This window comes from Actinia tenebrosa, unplaced genomic scaffold, assembly GCF_029948245.1.
Source record: "Actinia tenebrosa isolate PJP-AT-01 unplaced genomic scaffold, QUT_ActTen_1.0 PGA_scaffold6__47_contigs__length_16458017, whole genome shotgun sequence".
In the NCBI taxonomy this organism is placed as follows: Eukaryota; Metazoa; Cnidaria; class Anthozoa; order Actiniaria; family Actiniidae; genus Actinia; species Actinia tenebrosa.
This window is the reverse complement of record NW_028292583.1, coordinates 6137547-6163183: the sequence shown is the minus strand read 5'-3', so window position 1 is coordinate 6163183 and position 25637 is coordinate 6137547. Positions and strand designations below refer to the sequence as shown.

Sequence of the window (25637 nt, the reverse complement as noted above, 5' to 3'; positions counted from 1 at the left end):
TGATAGTTGTACATTTTAAGGTTACAGGACGTGTGCAATACTCCCATTTCCAGTTCACCTAGTTTACTCAGTCTTGGCCTTGATTGTGGTACAAATGTGTTCTTTTCTTTTAACAAGGCCCATTGTATAGTAAGGAATGTACGCATTACAGAACAATATGAGTTGATTAAAACTCCTCAGGCTTTTGGTTGAATGGCTGAATATTGTGCAAAAGAGAACTCGGAACTGGAGTATTTGGTATATTTTATGGTGTCACAAATCTAAATGTTCCACCAGAGAGTAAACCAAGTACCTCTTAGGGTGTTTTTCAGGTAATAAGATTTATCTTTGATTCATTATCTGACTCCTCTCATTTAGATAAAAAATAATTGGTATCTTTTAGTGGTAAAAATTGATATTAGATGCGACTTCCCACCTGGACAAGACTCTGGAATCTTTTATTTATTACTTTCAAAATTTCCGAGAGGCATCCCCTCGATCGTATACATAAGAGTCCCCTCGGGTTCAGATTTCGTCTGTTTACTAAAATAAATACCACTTGGGCTTCCTGTGTCCAAAGGGCAATTCAAGATGGCTGCCGAACAAGACGACAAGAAAGCGAATTTTCTTCAATTCGTTCCTCTTTCCAGCGCTGTTGATGCAGTTTTCTGGCATAAACTTAAGGATAATAAGCTAAATGTTTACCAGCTTGATGATAAGCCTAGATTCTTGCAAGGATACTACGTGAATAGTAAGTCGAAATTATTTTTGAGGGAGTTTCGTTTATAATGAAATATTTTTACTAAAATGAAAACATTACCTCATAGAGGAGAAATTTCTTATATTCAACGGGGTTTATTCGGACATAAATCCGTCTATATACTAAATTAAGGTAGCAAAATGACATATATTCCAGTTATTTCTGTGATAAGAGAAAATAACAGCTGACGTTTGTGACAGCTTCACAAGTTATCTTGTCAGGACAAGTTTGAAAATTGAATTTTCAAGATTATTATCCACTGTTAATCCAAAAACATACACACACTCTCTCCTTATGGGGCTGAATAATCCTAGATCCTTTCCCCTCCCCTCTAAGGAATCTCATAATTCCTATTACTGGGGGGCAGGAGGTATTTGCATTAGGGTGGCTTGTAACTGGAAGAATATTTGTGTTGACTAGTGGTCTTATAACCGGTGGGCTTATTTTTGGGGGTAGGTCTCATGGTATATCATTGGGGAGCTTATAACCAGTCCATATGGTAGTCTTCAACTCCCCCAAGTTTGCTTTTAGCTAAGTAATAGGAATATTATTATTTGGGTAAGAAGATGTGGTACAGTAGGTAATATAGTTGGCTGGCTGAGCTCCCAGATTGTTATGTTGAGTGCAATAGTTACCATGGGTGGCGTAGTGGTTTACTGCTCACCTCTCACCGCTGTGGTCTGGGTTCGAGCCCCGGCTCAGACTGGATCATATGTGAGTTGAGTTTGTTGGATGTGTTGTTCTCTCCCTTGCCTCGAGGGTTTTCTCTGGGATCTCCAGCAAGCAATTCAGAAACTATTAATGCCGATTTGTTTTTACAAGGTGATTTGCCAGGATTGCCATGCCGTTTGAATATTGACTACAATGCTTTTGAACTGTAAGTTATAGTCTTGCTGCCCCTCCCCTCTGCCCCAAAATGTGACATTTTTCCTAGAGTGGCCAAAAGCAGCCAGGAGTAAGACATTTTGGCTTTTCAATTACCTGCCCCTAGGACATTTCTACGTGTTGAAACATGTGGGCTATTGTTTTTGGATCATTAACCAATCAGATTCTATCAACTGCTTCAATATCTACTGAGCATATGTTTTTTATTTTTATATGGAGAAAAAAAAAAACCCAAATTATGTTCCAGATAGCCTGTGTTGGACCCTTTTAGCCTCTAGTAGTGAAAGGATTAACTTTCTTGGGAATGGTTGTATGTAAATCATCCATGTATTAGCCATTCTGTAGTTGAGGAAAAAACTGGTTCAACTTGGTATCACTGTTTTAGTTGTTGAAATATAAACCATCCTTGAAATATCCCAAATAAAACAGTACCATGATGCACTGCAATGACAAGTCGACCCACGTTTTCCCTCAACATCAGAATAGCTAATGGAACTTACGACAGAGATATAAAAACACAGCCTATTGTTTGATTCAGATTTGTTCACCTCAAATGCTTTAGGGGATGTATACCTCAAAGATCTTTTGGAGCACATGGAGAACTGTTGAATACCAACACAATGGAAGATTTCCGTACATTAGACAAAAAAGCCATTATCGATGCCTTGGGCAAGAAGGTATAGTGTGCTTCAGGGAAAATTTTAGTGACAGCGAAAAACTAATGATATGAACTACCTTATCATAGAAAAGTTTTCGTAACAGTAATTTATTTTGCAATTTTCACGATCTTAAAGTGTCGCTAAAATAATGTAATGATTGAAGATCAAGTGACCTGAGTTAATTCAAAATTTTGCTCTAACTGTAAACTAGAAAACATATGTTAGAGTCTAAATAAAAAAAATTGCAAAATACCAGTTTATTCCTGTTGAAAAATATTTCACTCATTTGTTGTACTCACTGGTGAGATATTTTTCACCACTCGAAGATAAACTTCATATCTTCATGCTACCTTGTAATATCCTCTATATATTAGGACTTTTTTTGCAAAATTGTGATGAATTTAAATCATTGTGAAATATGGCATGCAACCTGTGAAGTTGCAAAAATTTCATGAAATAAGATAGTTATGTATTCTTACAATATGTGTTTACAAGTTCAATGATCATTTCTTCAATAGATATGGGAAGCCATCAGATCTAAAGCTGTTCTAGAAGATCCTTCACTTCTTTGCCAGTTTTATCTACTAACATTTGCAGTGAGTGAGAATTCAACAGTGTAAAGCTGTACAACTTATTTATCATTTAGTAACCTTCTTTAATTGATACCCCAAGAAACAACCTCTGAGCTCAAAGTAAAGGCATGGATTACTCACAGATTTAATTGGGATTTAGCTTTTTTAACCTTAGGTTTTGCTGAAGGAGGAAAACTGAATGTTCAACCTGGAGAAAAATTCTTAAATCAAGGGAAAGACGACCTAACAAACTCTACTAACTTGTGCTGCTGAGCTTAGTAATTTAAACTGACTGAGACACTTTGTCACCTCAGAGGTCTTTCAGGGTATTGAACGATTAATGCTGGGGCTGAGGTCCCCAAACAGTGTGTTTTGTGGCCCTCAGAAAGAAATTTTTCCAGAGGTGAAGTCAAGGGGAACATCACTGTCAAGGTACCACAAAACACACTGCCGTCCTGAAATTCCAGTCAATAAGTGAATTTTGTTGCATACCAAGTGTCAAAGAACACGAAACAATTATTTGATTTTTTGATTATGAAAAACGTAGGAAAACTTACATTTCCAGGGAAATCACTTCTGGTATTGCTATTACAACATATTGTTGCCTGCTGAGAGCTGTTGCTGCGGAAACATTAAAACTTGTTCACAGTCACGTGATACCCTCTTGCCCAATCAGAGGTACAAGAAAAATGGGCTTTGACAGTTGGTATATAACTATGAAATTTGAATTTCTCTTTGTTTCTGTTTTAGAACTTGAAGAAATACATATTCTATTATTGGTTTGCATTCCCTGCTCTGTGTCCAGACAGCAAATCTGAAGTAATTGGTGAACCACTGGAACTAGACCAAGCTTTTAATGACCTACAGGCTGCTAATTTACAGAAATCATATGAAACGATGCATTCTGAAGGAAAAGGTAAAAACTGCTTTACTAGTACTTGTAGAAAAAAATAAACGTGCTTCCGCAGGTGCAGTGTATACAGCTATTTCAAAAAAGGTTTATTGTATGTTGCCTGTTGCATGATGCAAGTTGATGCATGTTAAGTGTTGTTGCATGTTGAGTGTTGCATGTTGCTTGTTGCATGTTGCATGTTGCATGTTGCTTGTTGCTTGTTGCTTGTTGCATGTTGCTTGTTGCATGTCGCATGTCGCATGTTGCATGTTGAGTGTTGCATGTTGTGTGTTGCATGTTGCATTTTGCATCTTGCTTGTTGCATGTTGTTGCGTGTTGTTGCATGTTGCATATTGCATACCAGGAACAAAAATACTATAGGCAATGTGAATGCAATAGGTCATTCAATATGGACTCTTGGACTTTCCCAAAACCTATCTTTGCATTTGTTTGGCTTATTTTGTGCTTTATCTAGTAGATACATGCCCAAGCTAAAGCATTCTTCTAATTTGACATTGAAAAAAACCTTTTCAGCTTGGATGGAATGCATTCTTATTTCAGACCACATGTCATTCTCTTGAAAATTTAAGTTCTTTGTTTGAGTTTCCACATTAATTTATCTTCTCAACTTTTACCAAAATATAAAGAAAAGGGTTCTCAATGGAATGTGGTCTAAAAACATCACATGCCTAAGTCAAGAAGTTCTATAGAACAAAGAACAAGGGATATCTACATTGAGACTTCATTATATTCAACTTTTGAAAATTGACTGTCTCATTCAATCATATACAGGTCCTGGATTTTTCTTGGTAAAGGTTTCTGATGAAAATGTAGAACTGGTTGAATTGAAAGAGATTGATAGCATCTTGGCAGAAACAAAAGAGGTAATGAGTAAAGTAACGATTCATTCAATATCTATTTCTTTTCATATTCATATTCATTCACTGAGAAGAAAACAAGAGGGAAAAATGGAAACCAAACGGAAAAAATGTACATTAACTTTTTCCAGTCCTGAGCGGTTTTCATTAACCCATGAAACAAAGTGTAATAGTCATATAAATACAATAGAAAACAAAACAATAAGAGTGAAATAGTGCTAAATAAGCTAAAGTGTATTTCACAGGTTTACTCAGAGAGCCTGACTGTACATAAACAAATAAATCAACAAAGTACTCTGGATTTCCTGTGTTAAGATTTGAAACAAGACGCTAATAATACAGTAACTTGATAGCAGATTAATATAAACATATAATGCGAGTAACTTGAGAGCAGCTTAAAAATCGAATCTAAAGTATTAGTGTAACGCACTGCCCTAGTAAACTGTTTACTAAGGCGTGCGTTACACTAATACGTTTACATTAAGGGACGGACCATTAGATAGTTGATTGGGGGGGGGGGGGGGGGGGGATGGGGTGTGCAAGGGTTGAGTCAAAAAAATAAACATCATGCAAGCAAAATTCCTGCAACCCCCCCCCCTTCAATTATCTAATGGTTCATCCCTAATCTGCTATCAAGTTACTGGTAGTACGATTACTGGAAAATCAACGTATAACGTATTGTTTCAAATCTCAACACAGGAAACCCAGAGTACTCAGTTGATTTATTTGTTCATGTACAGCCTGGGCTCCCTCTGGGGTTTAAGAAAACCACTCTAGGGACCTTCAGTTCTAAAAGGCAGCATGAGTGGGTTGTATTTTCTTTCTCTGACCATGAACATTTTTTTATCAGTTTATGGTAGGTTTTGCAGACCCCTCCACCATGCCTTCCCATCCTGGATGGCAGTTGAGAAACTTTCTGTATTTCCTGGCGTACCACTGGTGAGATGAAAATTAATGTTGTCACTACGTGCCGTATATATCAGAACTCAGAGTTGATACCCTTTAACTTTTCTTGTTGCTGTCATACAGGGGAGATAAGATTTCAAGAGTAAAAGTCCTCTGCTTTAGGAACCGTTTTCGTGGAGGACGAAGAGAGATTAATCATAGTCTTGTAATAAATGTTACTCTTCCAGTATTGACTGATAAAGGTAAGTAGATTACTTTCATGCATCATCATGATCATGTATAAGGACCATGTATCATCATCATGTATCATCATCATGTATCATTATCATGTATCATCATCATGTATCATCATCATGTATCATCCTCATATATCATCGTCATGTATCATCATCATGTATCATCATCATGTATCATCATCATGTATTATCATCATGTATCATCGTCGTGTATCATCATCATGTATTATCATCATGTATCATCATCATGTATCATCACCATGTATCATCATCATATATCATCATCATGTATCATCATCATGTATCATCGTCATGTATCATCATCATCATGTATTATCATCATGTATCATCATCATGTATCATCACCATGTATCATCATCATCATGTATCATCATCATGTATCATCATCATGTATCATCATCATGTATCATCATCATGTATCACCATCATCATCATGTATCATCATCATGTATCATCATCTTGTATCATCATCATCATGTATCATAATCATGTATCATCATCATCATGTATCATCATCATGTATCATCATCCTGTATCATCATCCTGTATCATCATCCTGTATCATCATCCTGTATCATCATCCTGTATCATCATCATGTATCATCATCATGTATCATCATCATGTATCATCATCATGTATCATCATGTATCATCATCATGTATCATCATCATGTATCATCATCATGTATCATCATCATTTATCATCATCATGTATCATCATCATGTATCATCATGTATCATCATCATGTATCATCATCATGTATCATCATCATGTATCATAATCATGTATCATCATCATCATGTATCATCATCATGTATCATCATCATGTATCATCATCATGTATCATCATGTATCATCATGTATCATCATCATTAATCATCATCATGTATCATCATCATTTATCATCATCATGTATCATCATCATGTATCATCATCATGTATCATCATCATGTATCATCATCATGTATCATCATGATGTATCATCATCATGTATCATCATGTATCATCATGTATCATCATCATTTATCATCATCATGTATCATCATCATGTATCATCATGTATCATCATCATGTATCATCATCATGTTTCATCATGTATCATCATGTATCATCATCATTTATCATCATGTATCATCATCATGTATCATCATGTATCATCATGTATCATCATCATGTATCATCATCATGTATCATCATCATGTATCATCATCATGTATCATCATCATGTATCATCATCATGTATCATCATCATCATCATTTATCATAATCATGTATCATCACCATGTATCATCATCATGTATCATCATCATTTATCATCATCATGTATCTTCATCATGTATCATCATCATGTATCATCACGTATCATGTATCATCATCATGTATCATCATCATGTATCATCATCATGTATCATCATCATGTATGATCATCATGTATCATCATCATGTATCATCCTCATTTTCATTGATCATCATTGTCATGAATCATAATCATCATTACAGCCTTAGGATATTAAATATAATCTTTTTTTTCCACCTAGAGTGTCCAAAGTGCATCGGTTGGGAGAAAAACAAGAATCAAAAAGCCGTTCCTCGTTATGTTGACCTGAGTGCCACAATGGATCCTGAAAAGTTAGTATCAAAAAATGTCTTCAAATCGCTGTTCATATAGATAAGATAAGAGTCCAACGTATTAATATTTTGTCTGATGTAATTCCAGGTTATCTGAGTCGTCTGTAGATCTTAATCTCAGGTTAATGCGCTGGAGACTTCTACCATCCTTAGACCTGGAGATCGTGTCTAAGGCACGGTGTCTTTTACTTGGTGCTGGGACCCTAGGGTGTAACGTGGCGCGCTGTCTGTTGGTAAGAAAAATATATGTTTATTGAATAATCGATACGGCTCTTTTCTAGTTTTCTTCTCCCTTTTATCTCCGATTCCAACAGCCTTCTTTCTTTTTTCCTTCTTTCTTTCTTTCTTTTTTCGACGCGGAGCCTCTTACGAGGCGCTGAAGGGGTTCAATGGATGTCATCGTTGTATTTTGTGCATTCTTGTATTTTGTCTCGTCAAAAAAGGCAGCAGTGTCGAGTGGTCGTCGGTCTCGCAATCCCCGGTGGTGCTGAGTTCGATTAATTGTCCTGATCTCTGATTAGTTCAAATTCAGTTTCTCGACCATGCTTGTTAATAGCCAACTGGTTTGCCTCCTTGCCAGTTGGGATTCTTAAAACACTTTATGTTTCTTTGATTATTTATAATATTTTTCTACTTTATTGATCCCTCCTACAGGGATGGGGTGTACGGACCATCACCTTTGTTGACAACGCCCGCATCTCCTACTCCAATCCCGTACGGCAGAGCTTGTTCGAGTTTGAGGATTGTAAAGGAGGCGGCCAGCCTAAAGCAGAGGTGGCTGCGAATGCGCTAAAGAGGATCTTTCCTGGAGTTGTAAGTAATCTAAGATTTGTAAATTTATTTAGTTTTACGTCGATTGGCGGGAGTGATTGCTCAGTCTCACAAGACAGATGCTCAGTCAGCTTTCGATGCCAGAATGAATTGTAATTTAGAAGTTGATTTTTGAAACTCGAGCAATCACTTCCTGCACTTCGACGTGAAAAAAGTGTTTAAGATTCTCGTTTACGGCAAACGTGAAACGTCAGTTGACCATTAAAAAATTCTTTAAAATTAGTGAAAAGGAATCGCAAAAATTTCCAAGTAGTAGATAAACAAAAGAATACTTGTCTTTGCCGAGAAGGTTTGCAAAAGAGAAATGTAGGGAAACGATGAAAACGTGGTCACGTTTGCCGTTTGCGAGAAGGAAAAACTGGAATCCTAATCTGCCTATTCCTACAACTGCAATGGTTTTCTGTCAACAGCATTCATCCAACGAGATGTTTTCAATACCGATGCCTGGTCACGCTGTGGGAAGCTCACCGGGTAAGCCATTCAGTTAATCGTCTCACCTCGGGGGTCTTAGGTTCATTTCCTGGTCTCAGCATCACATGTGAGTACCCTGACTCACCAGTCTAGAGGTTGTTTCAGGGTTCGTTGAACGAATTTTCCATCGTATTCGTGTAGCATTGTGTGTGGATGCCCTTAAAAACGTCGCTAAGACGACCTGTGTGTGTTGATGGCTAGATGGTGGTTGGAGGTTGGGTGTTAAATATATCTTAATAACCAGCCACGCCCCAATTCTATTGTTTTATGTAGGTTTTGAAACCCAGAGTAAGACCTACATTCTTAAAGCCGGGGGCGGCTTTGATTATCAGCAGGGGAGAGCGGGGCTGAATTCAAAACCCGGGCCAGGTTTTGAATTTGAAATTCAAGACCTGTCCCATTAAAACAATAGAATTGGGGCATGGCTGGTTATTAAACCAGTTCAAAACTACGGGCTCGGACTTTCATTGAATTTCAATGAAAGCCCTCGCCCTATGTTTTGAACCTTTATTTAAAACGCTAGGGCGAGGGTTTGCATTGAAATTCAAGACCGAGGGCCGAATGCAAATCCGAGCACGTGCGTTCTAACTGGTTTAAAAAACAACCAAGCCCTATTTTTAATGTTTGATGGAGGGTTTGAATTTCGATGGAAAACCTGTCCCGGGTTTTGAATCCAGCCCTGCTCTCCCCTGTGAGCATCAATGCTGAATTCAAAACCCGGGACAGGTTTTCCATCGAAATTCAAACCCTCCATCAAACAATAGAAATAGGGCGTGGTTGGTTTTTAAGAGAAGAGGAACATTTATTTATTAGTTTCGCCTGGAAATATAATAACTGGAAAAAAATACTGTGATATATATGACATGGAGTGCCCCACAGCGCGATGTACCGTTAAAACTAACTCCTTTTTTCATCACATATCAGAGGCAATACAGGCCGTCCAAAAAGATGTCCAGCGATTAGAGGAATTAATCGATGCGCACGACGTTGTATTTCTATTAATGGATACACGAGAGAGTCGATGGCTGCCTACTGTTATTGCTGCTGCAAAGAAAAAGGTAACAGAAGACTACTATGGGGGGTGGGGTAGTGGTATTTGTTTCTTCTCAGGATCTAAAATATGAGGGATTGCGGCACAAGAGTGAAAGTTTGCGGGACTCAAAGGAAAAATGCGGTTAAAGAATGCGAATTTGTGTGGGATTTCGAGTTTTCCCTGTCGGCATACTAAAACACCCCAAGTACAGTCGCCTCTCGTTATTGCAAACACCCTCATGACCTTAACTTGGTGTCCGTAATAGCGAGCGTCCACTACTCACACTGCATACATAATTAGCGTGTCACGTAGGAATTTAGCAACCCCCCATTTATGGACATTGGAGTTTGCGCAGTGCGGGTGTATTGCTTTGCGACCCCTCCATATACACCCAGATCCTTGAATCATTCCGTCGGAAGCTGCCTAATGAGAGAGTAGAAGATTCATTCCACCCACCTCCCCTGGTGGCGGTTGATGACACATCGCATGCTTTTCGCGTGCTCATTGCCAGCAGTCGCGGTCACCTTCCATATCTTAATTCCCGTGGCTCGGTAATGAGTATGCAGTGAGGATAAAATACAATAGTAGTCACTATTGCTAAAAACATTACCAATGTTTTAGAGTTAAAAACCAATGAAGAATTTTGTTTCCTAGTTGGTCATCACTTCTGCTTTGGGTTTCGACACATACCTGGTGATGCGTCATGGTGCTCGAGAGGTTAGCAACCAGGGTACTGACCTGGACATATCTGCCCTGGAGTCAATACCTGGTACACATCTTGGATGTTACTTCTGTAACGATGTCGTTGCTCCTGGAAATGTAAGTTGTGGATTCTCTCCATTTTTTTCTGACTAAGGCGTAAGTAAGGCTGGTCCACTGATAGCAAAGATACCACCATGTGTGCAGTCTTGGGTACTCTCTAAGAGGTTCAGCCTATGCTTTGAATAGTCCAAAAACAGAATGTTGGTAGAAAAAGGGAAGGAGGGTTGGAAAGGTGTTAAGTGCGCAACGCCAGCCACGTTCAACATTCCTTCGATGAAAGGTCAACCAAAGACGACATTGACTCGATGACGTTTTGTGACCGCCCCTGTTAAGTGACTGTCCTCATTGACGCTGCGTGACCACCCTTATTGTCATTATATGACTACACTCGCTGACAATGCGTTACGAAGCTCGTCGTTGTTTTAAAATCCTTCTTGTCATTGTGTGACCACTCTAGTTAATCGTTATGTGACCATCCCCACTGACCGACCTGTCTTGTTCTTTATAGTCTATGCGTGACCGCACGTTAGATCAGCAGTGTACTGTAAGCAGGCCTGGTATATCTTATGTCGCTGGTGCACTGGCTGCAGAGCTTATGGTATCTGTTCTGCAACACCCAAAAGGGTAAGCCTTAGAATTGTATAGCTTCCAGTGTGGTGTTTGTGATACAGGCTGATAGGATTGTAGCTGCTGCTGTTTGTTTTGTTGCGCTGTTCGTTTTTTTGTAGATGATGATGATGGTAATGATGTATGATGATGATACATGATGATGATGATACATGATGATGATGATACATGATGATCATTTTGGATTATCGCTGGAGGTGATTATCGTGTGATAGTGTGAGTTTCTCGACCAATCAGCGCGCGAGATTTTCAATAATCACCTGTGTATTTTTACTAAATGATGATGATGATACATGGTGATGATACATGATGATGATACATGATGATACATGATGATGATACATGATGATGATACATGATGATGATACATGATGATGATACATGATGATGATACATGATACATGATGATGATACATGATGATGATACATGATGATGATACATGATGATGATACATGATGATGATACATGATGATGATACATGATGATGATACATGATGATGATACATGATGATGATACATGATGATGATACATGATGATGATACATGATGATGATACATGATGATGATACATGATGATGATACATGGTGATGATACATGATGATGATACATGATGATGATACATGATGATGATACATGATGATGATACATGATGATGATACATGATGATGATACATGATGATGATACATGATGATGATACATGATGGTGATACATGATGATGATACATGGATGATGATACATGATGATGATACATGATGATGATACATGATGATGATACATGGTGATGATACATGATGATGATACATGATGATGATACATGATGATGATACATGATGGTGATACATGATGATGATACATGATGATGATACATGATGATACATGGTGATGATACATGATGATGATACATGATGATGATACATGATGGTGATACATGGTGATGATACATGATGATGATACATGATGAGAATACATAATGATGATATGCGATGCTATAATGATATTGATAATGATAGCAGATGACGATGTTTTAATAGCTTTTGTTTGGTGTAACAATTTAATTCATATCTTACATATCTTTTCTATTAGGGCTTGTGCTATGGCCAATACTAGTGCTAAAGACAGTCACCTTACAGCTGAGATGGAATCATCACTTGGTCTTGTACCTCACCAGGTAAAAACACCCCCTTCCTACCCCCACCACAACCTACCTTTCTTTTCCCACAGGCCCCCACGGTCATAGAGCCTGGCTACTCAGGCTATTCTCCTTCAACCTAGCTGTTGACTGACATATATCATCAGGCATGTATCATTCACATTGAGGGCCACTGGGTCATCAGTTGTGTTACCCTCTTTAAATATAAAGAAACTTACTTACTTACTTAGTGCAGTTTTCGTATGACTGTGAAAAGCTCAGTGCCGTAAGCGTGAGGTGCCGTGACCGTGATACTTTCTAGAATTTTAATTGGTTGATTTTTTTTCACGCGCAATATGATTGGTCTGGCATTGCCGTGACCTTGGCGTGACCGTGTCCGCGCCGTGTTTATGCCGTGTTCCGGGTATTTGATTGGATGGAGAGTAAATTCTCGTGCAATGTGATTTGTCTGGCGTATCCCTTGCCGTGTCATGGCCGTGTGGGTGCCGTACATTTTTCACTGTCATACGAAAACTGCACTACTTACTTACTTACATTGTAAACTGTTTTCTGTTTCCTTCAGATACGTGGATTTCTTTCTCGTTACAATACTGTTCTACCAGCAAGCTTGGCCTTCGATAAATGTATCGCCTGCTCAGACGAGGTTGGTTATATTCATCCTTCTCTGGGCTTCCTGTGGAAGGTGTGCTGTTGGGAGCGGGAGACTGAGCTTTCGTTTCGCTTTCAGACCCCTCTGCCAAATCATTTCGATCACAGCAACCACCAATAGGAATATTCAATATACACAGTACAACAAAAATGTAGTAAAATTTATCGTAATGCCACCTGCTCTAAGTGGTCATCAGTGTTACCATCAAGCAGGGAGGTGAAAGGCGTTGCCAGAGCAACGACTCTTTCCGCTGATGCCACCACAACGACTTTGTCTTACCTGTTGAAGTCTCTGTAAAGTTTCAAACCACTAAAAGCTAGTAGCTAGAGATTGAAGCCATTCTCGTTTTACTCCAACAGGTCGTCACATCCTACATGAATGAGGGATTCTCCTTTCTTCTTCAAGCCTTCAACGTACCCAAATACTTAGAAGATCTAACGGGTTTGACGAAGCTCATGCAGGATACACGAGTCGATGAGGTAACTAAGACCCCGCCCACACGCATACGTTTACATTCGTAAACGCATATTTTTTGATACGTTTAGCCCTGTCGTCCACATGCAAACAATGAAAGCCTCAACATAAACGCATACTTTTGAAAACGCTCTTCAAAATGCCGGATACGTGTGGACGGCTGAAAACGATTCGTAAACGATGACCGTTTACGTGTGGACGGACAGAATTCGTTTACTAAAGTATGCGTTTACGAATGAAAACGTCTACGTGTGGCCAGGTCTAAACATTTCTCTTGTTGAGTGTTGGAAAGTGACCTCCCCTTGACAAGATGCGCAGATGCGTAGAGAGAAGCTATAGAGCGTTTTCACGCGACGTCACAGCGGCCATGTTGGTGTACCAAAACAATACATTTTCTATCCCCCGGGAATTGAACTCTATTTTTATGCAAATACTGTGCAGAAAGTTTCTTTTGTTTGGTACACCAATATGGCTGCCTTGTCACGTGAGTGAAAACGCTCTGCAGAGGCTTTGTACCATCACGTGCTGGCACCATAATTCAGCTTGGACTGCCTGTGGTTAGATGGCAATAACATCCATTTGCTCTCGGAAATTGAATTCTATCACATGTAAAACGATTTAATGTTCCTGCCATCTAACATGGCTGCCGTCACGTGGTGGTGCAAAGCATCTATGCGTAGTATCAAACCCCGCGAATTGAAATACTCAGAAACAAAACAAAATACTTTCTTTATCAATAATATTTCAGGGGAATTTGTTTAGATTTTATTTCTCACTATTTCTTTACCGACTTTTTTCCTTGAAGGTTTGGGAAATGAGTGACGACGAAACAATGGATGACTAAGCTAAAGTAAGGTCACGTCATAAACCATGTGATTTACCCACGTGCTAGATTCTCATACGTCATAACTCATTCACGTGATTAGATTTTAACCAGTAACATTCTGAACTCTCGGTGAGAGTCACATGATACTGTGCTATTTTACGTCGTATACTAAGTAACCTCCTACACAGGAATCCCAATCTCTGTATTTGGGCACAGAGCTTGACATTTCTGTATCCCTTCAAATTCATTATTAATAATTATTAGAAATTATTATTAGAAATCGAAATTTTACAGACGACTTAAAGCATCATTTGTATTCTAAATTCAAATTACAACCTATGTATATTTATATTAAATCAACTCTTAGAAAAATGATATTCAATTTCAATATAAGATATTACTAAATAATTCAATCTCATAATCACTAGAGTGCTCACACTAAATCCGTGAAACAAATACTAATTTTTAGTACTAAATAGTGACAATTAAACAATAGAAAACGAAGGATTCTGTATGAAATAGTACTAATTAGTACTATTTAATGTTCACGGTTTTAGTGCGTGCACTCTATAAACAAAACAAAAAAAAAGAAATCTCCCTGCATTAGCCCCACAAATGTTAAAAATTACATATATGATGTCATAGCCGCCATGTTGGCTGAACACAACGAACCAACATGGCGGCTATGTTTTTCGTTATTTCATTTTTTTGCAAACCAAGAATATTTCTTAGTTATAAAGCATTTTTGGTAGCGCACCCGACCAATATTTTTGTCAATACTTTTTTAATAAAAAATAATTTTTGATATTACGGCAATTTTCGAATATTTTTCGCCAGAATAGCAATGTCCTGCATTGCATCAAAACATGACTAAATTCCATAAACGTTGTGTTAAAACTTGCAATTTTTCAGAAGAACTCTTGACAAACTAAATAACAGACGATTGCTTGGTAGCTGTATTTGTTCCCAAAGATGGAAACTCTCGGTTATATAGCCCTCTTTACCTTGGGCGCAATGTTTTTTATTTCAGACAACGTGTCATTCTCTTGAGAATAAGATTCTTTGTTTGAGTTGTATCCATATTTATGTGTCTTCTCATTCTTATTACTCCAGTTTCGAGTTTTCTGTTGCTCAGGTTTAGCCTTTACTTTGTGCAGAATATTCACTGATGTGTCCCAGTGATGGTCCGTGAAATTTCAAAGTGTTTGTATTGTTGAAGTTGTGCATTCGTTCCATAACCTTTGGTATTTTGTGAATATTTAGACACCGATTCGAGGCTAACCCTGAGTAAATGAGTCTGTAATCAAGGAACACAGCGGTAATTTGGAACTCGAAAAAGGTCTATTATTAAACAAAGAAATGATACTCTAGAAAATGACACGTGTTCTGGAATGGGAAAAGATTATCCCCAAAGTAAGAGGTTTATTTGGTGGTGAACAAAACTGCAAAGAACTGCCATAATCTATAGGTAGAATCTGCCCGCACTGTTACCACACTTCGCATTTTTTCTTCGGATTCATGGTGCTTCCGGTAGGACATTTAAATGCGTCGGAGAATTCTTTGATGTTCGATAATGTTCCTATCACTCTAACGGAAAAAACAGACGCAAAGATAGAGTAACTCTGAATATAATCTTCTAATGAATTGAGCAAGGGATGGAAGGTAGTTTTACAATAGTTCACGATCACTCGCCTCTATGAGACCAGATTCTCCGGTTCGATTTAACAAATAGACATCAGTTTTTTGTATGTGTCTGTCCTCTTATTGACGATAAATTGCGTCATCACATTGTCAAAGTAGTGTGGATTCACATTGCGTGTGAACGCAATTTATCGTCAATAAGAGGACAGACACATACAAAAAACTGATGTCTATTTATTTGTTTGATTTCAGCATTATATGCGAGTTGAGTTTGTCGTGTTCTCCGGTTTTCCCAACACGCTAAATTCAAATTCCATCTGTGGGTAAGTCGTGCCCTGACTTAGATCATTCCAGAGGTTGTTTTTAAGGACTGCGGTAAATAAGGGATAACTGGTTACCTGAATTTAGGAGGCGAATGGATCTCACTCAGACTTGCTATATACTCAGTCTTACGTCTAGTATGGCTGCAATATTCCTGAAACAAACCATCCTAATTTTAGTAATATTCATTCATAGCGAACAGACCTCATAATTCTAATTCAAGTTGATAATAATCATTTAATATTTTTATCGTTCCATTAGAAGATGCTGAAATGCGCATATTCAATCCCACCTATCCAGTTTGGGTAGTATGGGTGGCGTTCTTGGCTAACGCCTTGTCTTTCGCCGCTGTGAGTCCAACGGGTCGGGTCGCTGGTTCGAACCCTGCGGTCGCCATATGTGAATTGAGTTCGTTTGATGTGTTGTTCTCTCCTACGCCACGAGGGCTTTTCTGCGGGTTCTCCGGTTTACTCCCTCCGTAAAAATCAACACGTGAGTTGAGCTTTGTGTGCAATAAATAAATTTGATTGTAATGTTCCTTAACCTTCAGACCAAGTGTCATTTTCTTTAACATCCATGATTCATATATTTTGTAAGCAAAGGAATAATACTCAAGGGAATGGCACATGTTATGAAGTATTATAAAATAACTGTTGTGAATATCGCGTTCTGATTGGTTGGGAGCGCTTGCTTTATGAGAGCACACAGCACGCGCGCGCACTTTCCGTTGCGTCATTCCTATCTAAAATATGGTTATTGTAATTTGTATTTTATAAAAGAAATAAAAAACTTGCTTGCTGTGCTCTGTGCCTGTTATAAAGCACTTGGGAATTGGCAGAACACTCGAGAAGTGTCCAGAAGCACTCCGCTACTCGTCGTGCTTCTCCTAACACTTCTCTCATGTTCTGCGTTTTCTATTTCTTCAAGAAAACATTGCTTCCAGCCCTACTCAATCCATTTCGGATTCCCTACCAATCAGAAGTTGGGCTCAAAGGGGCCTGGTTCTACCTGCGCGTATCCAATAAAAAACAGTTGCTCGTTGTTGTATTTAAGGCCTGGTAACACAGGCTCCTGTCCGCCATTTTCCTTCAGCCACTTGTGATAAGCCTACGATGTCAGGGTGTTGGAGAATAAGGTTAAAAAAACACAGTAAAAAGGAAAAAAGTGTAGAAAAGGGAACGAAAAAATGAGAAGATTGGTGAGAATGCGCAACTCACGTGATATGAGAGTTTGGTTCCTCCATTGTCGGCTATGTTTTCCCCTAATGTCACGATTCCACTCAACTAGATTGATTAGACGAAGAATGATTGATATTAGCTTGAATATGATATCGCAAAATAAGAGCTTATATATAAAGCCACTTCAACTAGCTTCAACTTGCTTGCATCGACCTTGTGAGAAGAGTTTTGCAGGGCGCATTTCCTTTGCTTGGAATCAAGGGTGCGTCGCATAACAGTAGTGCACCTCTGAGGCCTTGGGCTCGATTCCTGGGGTGCTTACCATTTACTAGGAAAAACCGGAAATTCCGCAAAGTTTCGGAAAATTTGATCTACATACCGATTGAGACAATCCACTTTTCCCGCTCTTTTCGGTTCTTTCGGTAGACGCGTATACAAAAGTTTCCCGCTCTTTTTGGTTCTTCCGGTAGACGCGTGTACCAAAATTTCCTGCTCTTTTCTTACCATTAGCAAAAGAATTTCCAACCGAACGAATTAGTTAAATGGTAACCACCCCTGAACTCAGCGTCACACATGAGTGTAGTTTATTAGATCTCTCAATTGATCCAAGGGTTTTTATTCGGGCTCTCCGGTTCCCCTCTCTCCGCAAAACCAACATAAATGTGGTCCAATTCAATTTGCTAGTTCCCCGGGTCCTGACTTCGATGAACCCATATAGGTTACTTCAGGGTATTTGATAAAAAATTGAAGGTTTGAAGGTCTGAAACCCAGCGGGGACCCCCCCCCCCCCCCCCATCCCTCTCCTCCCCGGGGTTACATCCCTCAGTATAACTATACATACCGGGTATTTGCCCTGTATCTTATACTTGGAGTACTGTTCTTCGATGCACTTGGCTTTCTCGTTGAAATCCTGTAATGCTGATTTGCTCCACCATTCCTTTACTATGTCGCCATTTTTGTCAAATTTTCTACCTAATGATTAATAACTTAATAACTCAAAACCAAGAGCAATCAAAAATTATAGCGATTCGGTAATGTAAATTTGTCAATTTTCGACTTCAGTTTTCTCGGCTGATATTGTAGCACCATACATAATGAATCGTTGTAGGGTTACTAAAGTAATGGTGCCCTTTCTAGTGCTGGGCCCGATTGTACGAAGCCTGGATAGCGCTATCCGTTAGATAAATCCTTATCCAGTGGATAAGTCGATGCCGTTATCCAAACATTTACCCACTGAATAAGGATTTATCCTGCGCCGTATAGCGCTATCCACCCTTCGTGCAACCGGGCCATGTTATTATTTTTACTCAGTTGATAATAGACTCGTTTCGAATTCCAAATTACCGCTGTGTTTCTTGATTACAGACTCATTTGCACAGGGTTAGCCTCGAGTTTGTGCAGAATATTCACGTGTTCCAGTCAAGGTCCGTTGAGTTTCAAAGTGTTTGTATTGTTGAAGTTGTGCATTCTTTACTTTACCGTTGGTATTCGTGAATATTTAAACACTGATACGAGGCTAACCCTGTGCAAATGAGTCTGTAATCAAGGAACACAGCGGTAATTTGGAATTCGAAACTGGTCTATTTGGACTTATTTGAAATAGCGGCCGCCATTCTTACCTGTATTGTCGAAGCCATGCGTCATCTCGTGACCAATAATAGAACCAATAGCACCATAACTCAAAGATCTAAAACACATTCCATTCACACTACAAGTTAATTTTCCTTGGTCTCTACCCCAGTAAGGCATGACATAATAGAGGTTTGCAGAGCTAACAAGAACGTCGTGCTGAAGGTCTCTATTAACGACAACCTATACCACTAGATGACGCGCCTTTTTCTCAGCAAAAATTCGAACTCCTACTTACTTTGGTACTTCTCCTGTGTAGAAAAAAGGTGCTTGTAGAATCCCCGCTGGAATAACTGAAAAACAGGCAAGGTGAAAAATGAGATTATGATAAAGAGAAAGGGCGTGTAGAAATAGTTGAAGAGGAGATTTTTGCTTTTATTATACACTCAACAAAATTGCTCGATTCTGATTGGACAAGAGGAGTACAATTAAATCCCAAATTGTATTCTGTAAAGTCCCAATTGAGTTGCTCAATTTTGTTGATCGTATTATAAACCAAAAAATCGCACAATCTTCTCGTCAATACAGAATTTATAGATACTCATGATGTTTTGAAAGCATTCAAATTGGACGGGGCTTTTTTCACTCGTACCTATAAATCCCGAATTGAGAAAATTAAAAATTAAATTTTTTTACCTATTTCGTTCTCGTAAAACTGGTACATTGCGTTGATAGTCTGGGGAAACATGGGCCATCTGAAAAAGAACAATGACGTACTATCAAAATACACATAAGTTTTATAACTTATACACTCAACAAATCCTCACTTACTTTTCTTTATCAACGATTTTGCGCAGCTTCTTGGTGAGGCGTTTACGAACCCATCGGTCCACGTTGACGTTGTTCTTGAAGAACGATTTCTTGTCCACTTTCAACTTGATAAAAAAATATATACATATTGATATAAGATGTGTACGGCGTTGTTTGATTGGATAATGGATTTCGCTATTTGCAAATTAATTCAAAGTGGGAGAAATATTTTTGTGATTAATTTGAACATTTCTGGGTTGTTTTTCTTACGTTTTCAAATCTTTTCTTCAGGAGCATCGGTCTGAGGATGTAGCTTGCATAACCAATCTTGCTGCGCAAAGCGTCAGCCTGTAGAACAATGTTCAAAAAGTTGCTGGTCGTGCCGCTTCGATAACATAACATCATGATGATAATACATGATGATGACACATGATGATGACACATGATGATGATACATGATGATGACACATGATGATGATACATGATGATGATACATGATGATGATACATGATGATGACACATGATGATGATACATGATGATGATACATGATGATGATACATGATGATGATACATGATGATGATACATGATGATGATGATACATGATGATGATACATGATGATGATACATGATGATGATACATGATGATGATACATGATGATACATGATGATACATGATGATACATGATGATGATACATGATGATGACACATGATGATAGTGATGGTACATGATGATGATACATGATGATGATACATGATGGTACATGATGATGATACATGATGATGATGCATGATGATGATACATGATGATACATGATGATGATACATGATGATGATGCATGATGATGATACATGATGACGATACATGATGGTACATGATGATGATACATGATGATGATGCATGATGATGATACGTGATGACGATACATGATGATGATACATGATGATGATACATGATGATGATACATGATGGTGATACATGATGATGATACATGATGATGATGATACATGATGATGATACATGATGATGACACATGATGATAGTGATGGTACATGATGATGATACATGATGATGATGCATGATGATGATATATGATGACGATACATGATGATAGTGATGGTACATGATGATGATACATGATGACGATACATGATGATAGTGATGGTACATGATAATGATACATGATGATGATACATGATGATGATACATGATGACGATACATGATGATAGTGATGGTACATGATGATGATACATGATGATGATACATGATGATGATACATGATGAGGATACATGATGATAGTGATGGTACATGATGATGATACATGATGATGATACATGATGACGATACATGATGATAGTGATGGTACATGATGATGATACATGATGATGATACATGATGATGATACATGATAATGATACATGATGATGATACATGATGATGATACATGATGACGATACATGATGATAGTGATGGTACATGATGATGATATATGATGATGCATGATGATGATACATGATGACGATACATGATGATAGTGATGGTACATGATGATGATACATGATGATGATACATGATGACGATACATGATGATAGTGATGGTGCATGATGATGATACATGATGATGATACATGATGGTGATACATGATGATGATACATGATGACGATACATGACGATAGTGATGGTACATGATGATGATACATGATGATGATACATGATGACGATACATGATGATAGTGATGGTACATGATGATGATACATGATGATGATACATGATGACGATACATGATGATAGTAATGGTACATGATGATACATGATGATGATACATGATGATTATACATGGTGATTATACATGGTGATGATACATGATGATGATACATGATGATAGTGATGATACATGATGATAGTGATGATAGTGATGATACATGATGATGATACATGATGATAGTGACGATACATGATGATAGTGATGGTACATGATGATACATAGAACATACATAATCCCACTAGTCTGAATCACCTACCTTCTGGAAGACATACTTTGTGGTGTTGTCATCTATCCATTTATGTTTCTTAACTCTGTCTTTAAAAATATCCTTGATTTCTTGGATCATTTTTTCGGTCTATTGAGAAACCACAAACAATACTATCATAAATGATCCCATTTATCCCACACCATTCAAAATACAGCCAATCAGAATGCAGGGGCGCCTTGGTATATTCAGTGTATTCCACACCGGTTCCTTCCCATCAAGCATTGCGTCCTAGGTGTATTTTTAATGTTGTGTGGGGTAAAATAGTTATACTATGCTTTCTCGTGGAGTATTCCACGAGGCACTTGTATTTCTTTTCTATTATACTCGTTCACCATGAGGCTTGTGTGTATATTAGAAAATGCAAATACCTCGTGGAATATTCCATGATATATCACGAAAGAAAGAATTAAAAATCCTCATTTAGTGTTACCTTAGATACACTACTTTCATGAAAAAAGTTTTTGATGTACAAAGTCCCCAGGGGGACCCCCAGGTTTTCATTGGTGATGCTCGTACAGGTCCGCCATCTTGGATCCGTGTCGTGTACCCCTGATATCTTGCGATTGAACTCTGCTCTCGCTTGACGGAACGGCTTTGATAATAGATTGACCTTGTCTCTAATCATCTGCCACACAACGTAGTTAGACAACATCCTAGCAACCAAAACAACAGCAAGAAAATCTTAAAATTTCAGTACAAAATCTTCAACCTTTTTCTTGTGTAACATGTTTTTCCGCGAAAAAACTTACTCTTTTGACGTTTCGTTGATTATGGCTGACATGTCTCGAAGATAGTCAGTGGAGGTTGCCAAGACAACGTCTGTAGAAGTGACATGAGCGCCCTTAAAAATGTACTGTATGTGCTTCAGCCATGGAAACTGCGAAACGAAGGAATAGAATAGTAAAATGGTGTTACATCTTGCCAAAAACACGAAGGAGAATTTCTTCTGAATTGTATCTTGTGAATTCCTTCGATATTAAAGTATGGAAGAGGTTGGTGTTGATAGGGACGAGTTTAACTTGCTTGGATGGGCACCTTCGTATGAGCATCTTGTACTTGCCCCCTTCCCTACCCCCCTCTCCCCTCCCCAAATCAAAGTGACTGACATCACTCACCCCCGGTACGAGTTTAGTTAGACTTTCTAGTTTCATCCTTCTGTAGATTCCACCAGCCTTGTCTTCTGCTGATGTTGTAATCTGAAAGAAAAATATCATAAAACCTGCCGTTATTTGCCCAAAATGATTGCGCAAGGAAAGCAGCCGATGCGAGAAGCAGAACGGATTCCGTAAAATTGTTAAAAAAGTAGGGTACGAACGTCCGTGTCATGCCGTGCCGTGGCCATAACGTTGCGGCGTCGAAGCATTCTGATTGGATGAGAAGTGGGGTCTTGTGCAAGACTCCAGAGAAAACCATAACTATTCGGTATCGAAGCATTCTGATTGGATGAGCAGTGGTCTCGTGCGAAATCCAGAGAAAACCTCCTAAGCACGGGAGATAACCAACAAGCAACACTACTCACTTGATGTCGAGTCCTTGAATCGAACCGACGACGCAGCGAGGCAATGCGGCCTTAGCGGCGCACACTCTCGTGTTTCCAAAAAGAATAAAAACTGTGTGTATATATGTATATGCATAGAGAAAACCATTCAGAACTGTTTGAATGTGAGACTATAGCTACCCAAACCAAAAAAAAATTTTTACAGCCAAAATTGTTTCATGAAATGAGTTGGATATTTGCCACTCATGATCAACGTACCTTTGCCAATTTGGTCTCAAAGTCCATGATTTCCCTCATTTTCTTTGTCGCATTGCATTTGGTTCCCAACAGCTTGGCAACCTTTGCCATGTATTCTACATACGTGTCTACCATCTGCACAAAACATTTGAGAATTAGTCTTTTTTCAATAATTGATATTGGTAATCTAATTAGTTACAGGTAATTGATAATAATTAATAGTCATAATATTCTGATAATATCATTGATATCATACGTACCTCAGGATGCTTGAAGTATATTTCTCTTTGTAGACTTAAGCCTGATTGGTCAATCTGGTTAGGAAGGGTTAAACGTTATATATAAAATATCATCAGTGACACACGTGCAGATCAGTATCATGTGCTCTAAGTACATACTAGGAATAAGTAAAAATGGAAAAAACGCGCACCACACACACACACAAACAGTGGTAAAACGAGTAGACAGTTGGAAATGTCTTGATTTTTTCAGCTTACGTCAATCAAAAACTATCACTCACACATCGTTGGAAATTTGATTGATGTAATTATGACAATGTATGGGTATAAAAATGAGTAACTTAATTTGGACTTGGTCAAATCTTGTGAAAATGAGCGTAAATTTACGAATTTAAAAAGGGCGGGGCTGCCAAAGATAAAAAGTTAAGAAAAAATAGGCGTAACACTGATTAAAGATAACGGGTCAATTGAACCCTGAAGGAACAATTTCACGATGATCTTGTAATCAAGAGGCAACCACGCGTGTGGCCTTTTTCTTAATCTTGGAAGGTTATAGTTTAAAAAAAAAAAACCTGTTGAAAAAGAATCAATATACCATCTGAAATAAACTTAACTCTTCCCGAATCAATGATAAGTTTTGCTACGAAATTGTATTATCAAAAGTGGCAATATAGTTGAAAAATATATATCGTGAACTAAATTATCGCTCTTATGGAAGGTAGGTGCCGGGAGAGTGAAGAAAATGAGGCGATTATCTGTTGCCTAAAAGTGAAGAGTTAAAGATAGATTTTCATGCGTTACCTTGATAAGATGCTTCGTAGAATTCAGATGGTCGTTCGTCACCTCGACTGAGAAGAAAGGCGAGGCCGGATAGTACTCTCGTTGGAGTTTCTTCAACCTACGATAGATATTCCATTCCGATTTATTCCAACTTCCATCGCTGCAAATGCTCCATGACCCTATTTCTCGAATGAAATCGTTCATAGGTTTGGCTCCTTGCTTCTCGATTAAATCCGTATTCATACACGACTTGTAGAAGTATTTTGCTTTTCTCAAAGCTTCATTCTCAGAAAGATCATCCAACGACGAAGGTTTCTCTAATAATTCCCTTAACTCTCCTTCTATTACCATCGAAAGTCTCGTAAAAGTAGAATAATCGTTGTAGCTCTTAGGAATGGGATGGCTTTTTATCCAGTTCCCACAAGAGAATGTAAAGAAGTCGTCGCATGGATCAACTTTCGCGTCAATCGAACTTTGGATTATTTTGGCTACTTTGACGCATTCCTCTGTATCACAGACTGTACCATTTCCCTCTAGTACTTCTCCTGATCCTACGTGATGCTGTTTATGACCTGTAGTAGCTTTTGTAGACTTCAATTGATGCTGTGTGCTCATATTTTTGGTACGAGATATTACATGTTTTGTCTCTGCAGTAGCCATAAAAATGACTATTATACATAACACCCAAAAAATATATAATATCCAGAGCTGATTACTTCTGACCCCTTTCATTTTACAGCTCTTTTACTAGTAAGCTCTTTTAACTAGCAAAATATATAACCTCTTTCTGGATTAGATTTCCATTCAACAATATAATTCGATCCTATTGAGCGGTTGTTCCAGTTTGGATTTTAGGATTAATATACTAAGATTTAGTTTTCTTTCTGACAACCCATGGAAATATCAACACCGTCATCAATATAAGTATTACTACCATCACACATAGCAAGACATGCTGCTAAGAGTCATTGTTTATATTTAGGGCTGTATGGAACTGGGGATCGTCTGTGATTGGCTGGAATACTCGAACACCTGTTGAAGGGTCACAGTCGCCGTAACGGGACCATACTGAAGTGACTAG

General features: G+C 38.3%; 2 protein-coding genes across 3 annotated transcripts; one reads left to right on the top strand and one right to left on the bottom strand.

The window, feature by feature from the left end:
- The first annotated feature begins 561 nt into the window (after positions 1-561).
- On the top strand, positions 562-16750 carry LOC116286657 (ubiquitin-like modifier-activating enzyme ATG7). 2 transcript variants are annotated; one of them, XM_089038981.1, is made up of 20 exons: positions 562-730; positions 1562-1616; positions 2187-2301; positions 2802-2879; positions 3606-3771; positions 4540-4631; positions 5476-5564; positions 5655-5773; positions 7328-7418; positions 7507-7651; positions 8073-8231; positions 8660-8720; positions 9645-9778; positions 10408-10572; positions 11024-11139; positions 12230-12314; positions 12859-12939; positions 13305-13424; positions 14225-14269; positions 16139-16750. In XM_089038981.1, the coding sequence occupies exons 1-19, from the start codon at positions 571-573 to the stop codon at positions 14261-14263; spliced, it is 2070 nt and encodes a 689-aa protein (XP_088895107.1). In that variant the 5' UTR covers positions 562-570; the 3' UTR covers positions 14264-14269; positions 16139-16750. The 2 variants fall into 2 exon arrangements, with proteins under 2 accessions (XP_088895107.1, XP_088895106.1); XM_089038980.1 differs by lacking the exon at positions 16139-16750 and having other exon boundaries at positions 14225-15052.
- Positions 15111-25245, bottom strand: LOC116286660 (neprilysin-3-like). The gene is made up of 17 exons (XM_089038982.1): positions 24578-25245; positions 23798-23851; positions 23559-23672; positions 22918-22998; positions 22552-22679; positions 22233-22455; positions 21791-21889; positions 20035-20112; positions 19786-19889; positions 19651-19709; positions 19253-19307; positions 19005-19072; positions 18227-18357; positions 17425-17490; positions 17216-17314; positions 16285-16361; positions 15111-15832 (listed from the first exon to the last, which is right to left on the bottom strand). Exons 1-17 carry the CDS (start codon positions 25214-25216, stop codon positions 15733-15735), a joined length of 2175 nt encoding a protein of 724 aa, XP_088895108.1. The 5' UTR covers positions 25217-25245; the 3' UTR covers positions 15111-15732.
- Between the last annotated feature and the right edge of the window lie 392 nt (positions 25246-25637).

What these genes read in the sequence shown, in the direction of transcription:
- LOC116286657 (XM_089038981.1), top strand. Translation starts at nt 571, where the DNA reads ATGGCTGCCGAACAAGACGACAAGAAAGCGAATTTTCTTCAATTCGTT. An exon ending in AGAGGATCTTTCCTGGAGTT is followed by an intron (nt 8,232 to 8,659) that starts GTAAGTAATCTA and finishes TTCTGTCAACAG; the next exon opens with CATTCATCCAACGAGATGTT. An exon ending in TTGGTCTTGTACCTCACCAG is followed by an intron (nt 12,315 to 12,858) that starts GTAAAAACACCC and finishes TGTTTCCTTCAG; the next exon opens with ATACGTGGATTTCTTTCTCG.
- LOC116286660 (XM_089038982.1), bottom strand. Translation starts at nt 25,216, where the DNA reads ATGGCTACTGCAGAGACAAAACATGTAATATCTCGTACCAAAAATATG. An exon ending in TGAAGAAAAGATTTGAAAAC is followed by an intron (nt 19,890 to 20,034) that starts GTAAGAAAAACA and finishes TTTTTTATCAAG; the next exon opens with TTGAAAGTGGACAAGAAATC. An exon ending in GCATGGCTTCGACAATACAG is followed by an intron (nt 18,358 to 19,004) that starts GTAAGAATGGCG and finishes ATTAATCATTAG; the next exon opens with GTAGAAAATTTGACAAAAAT.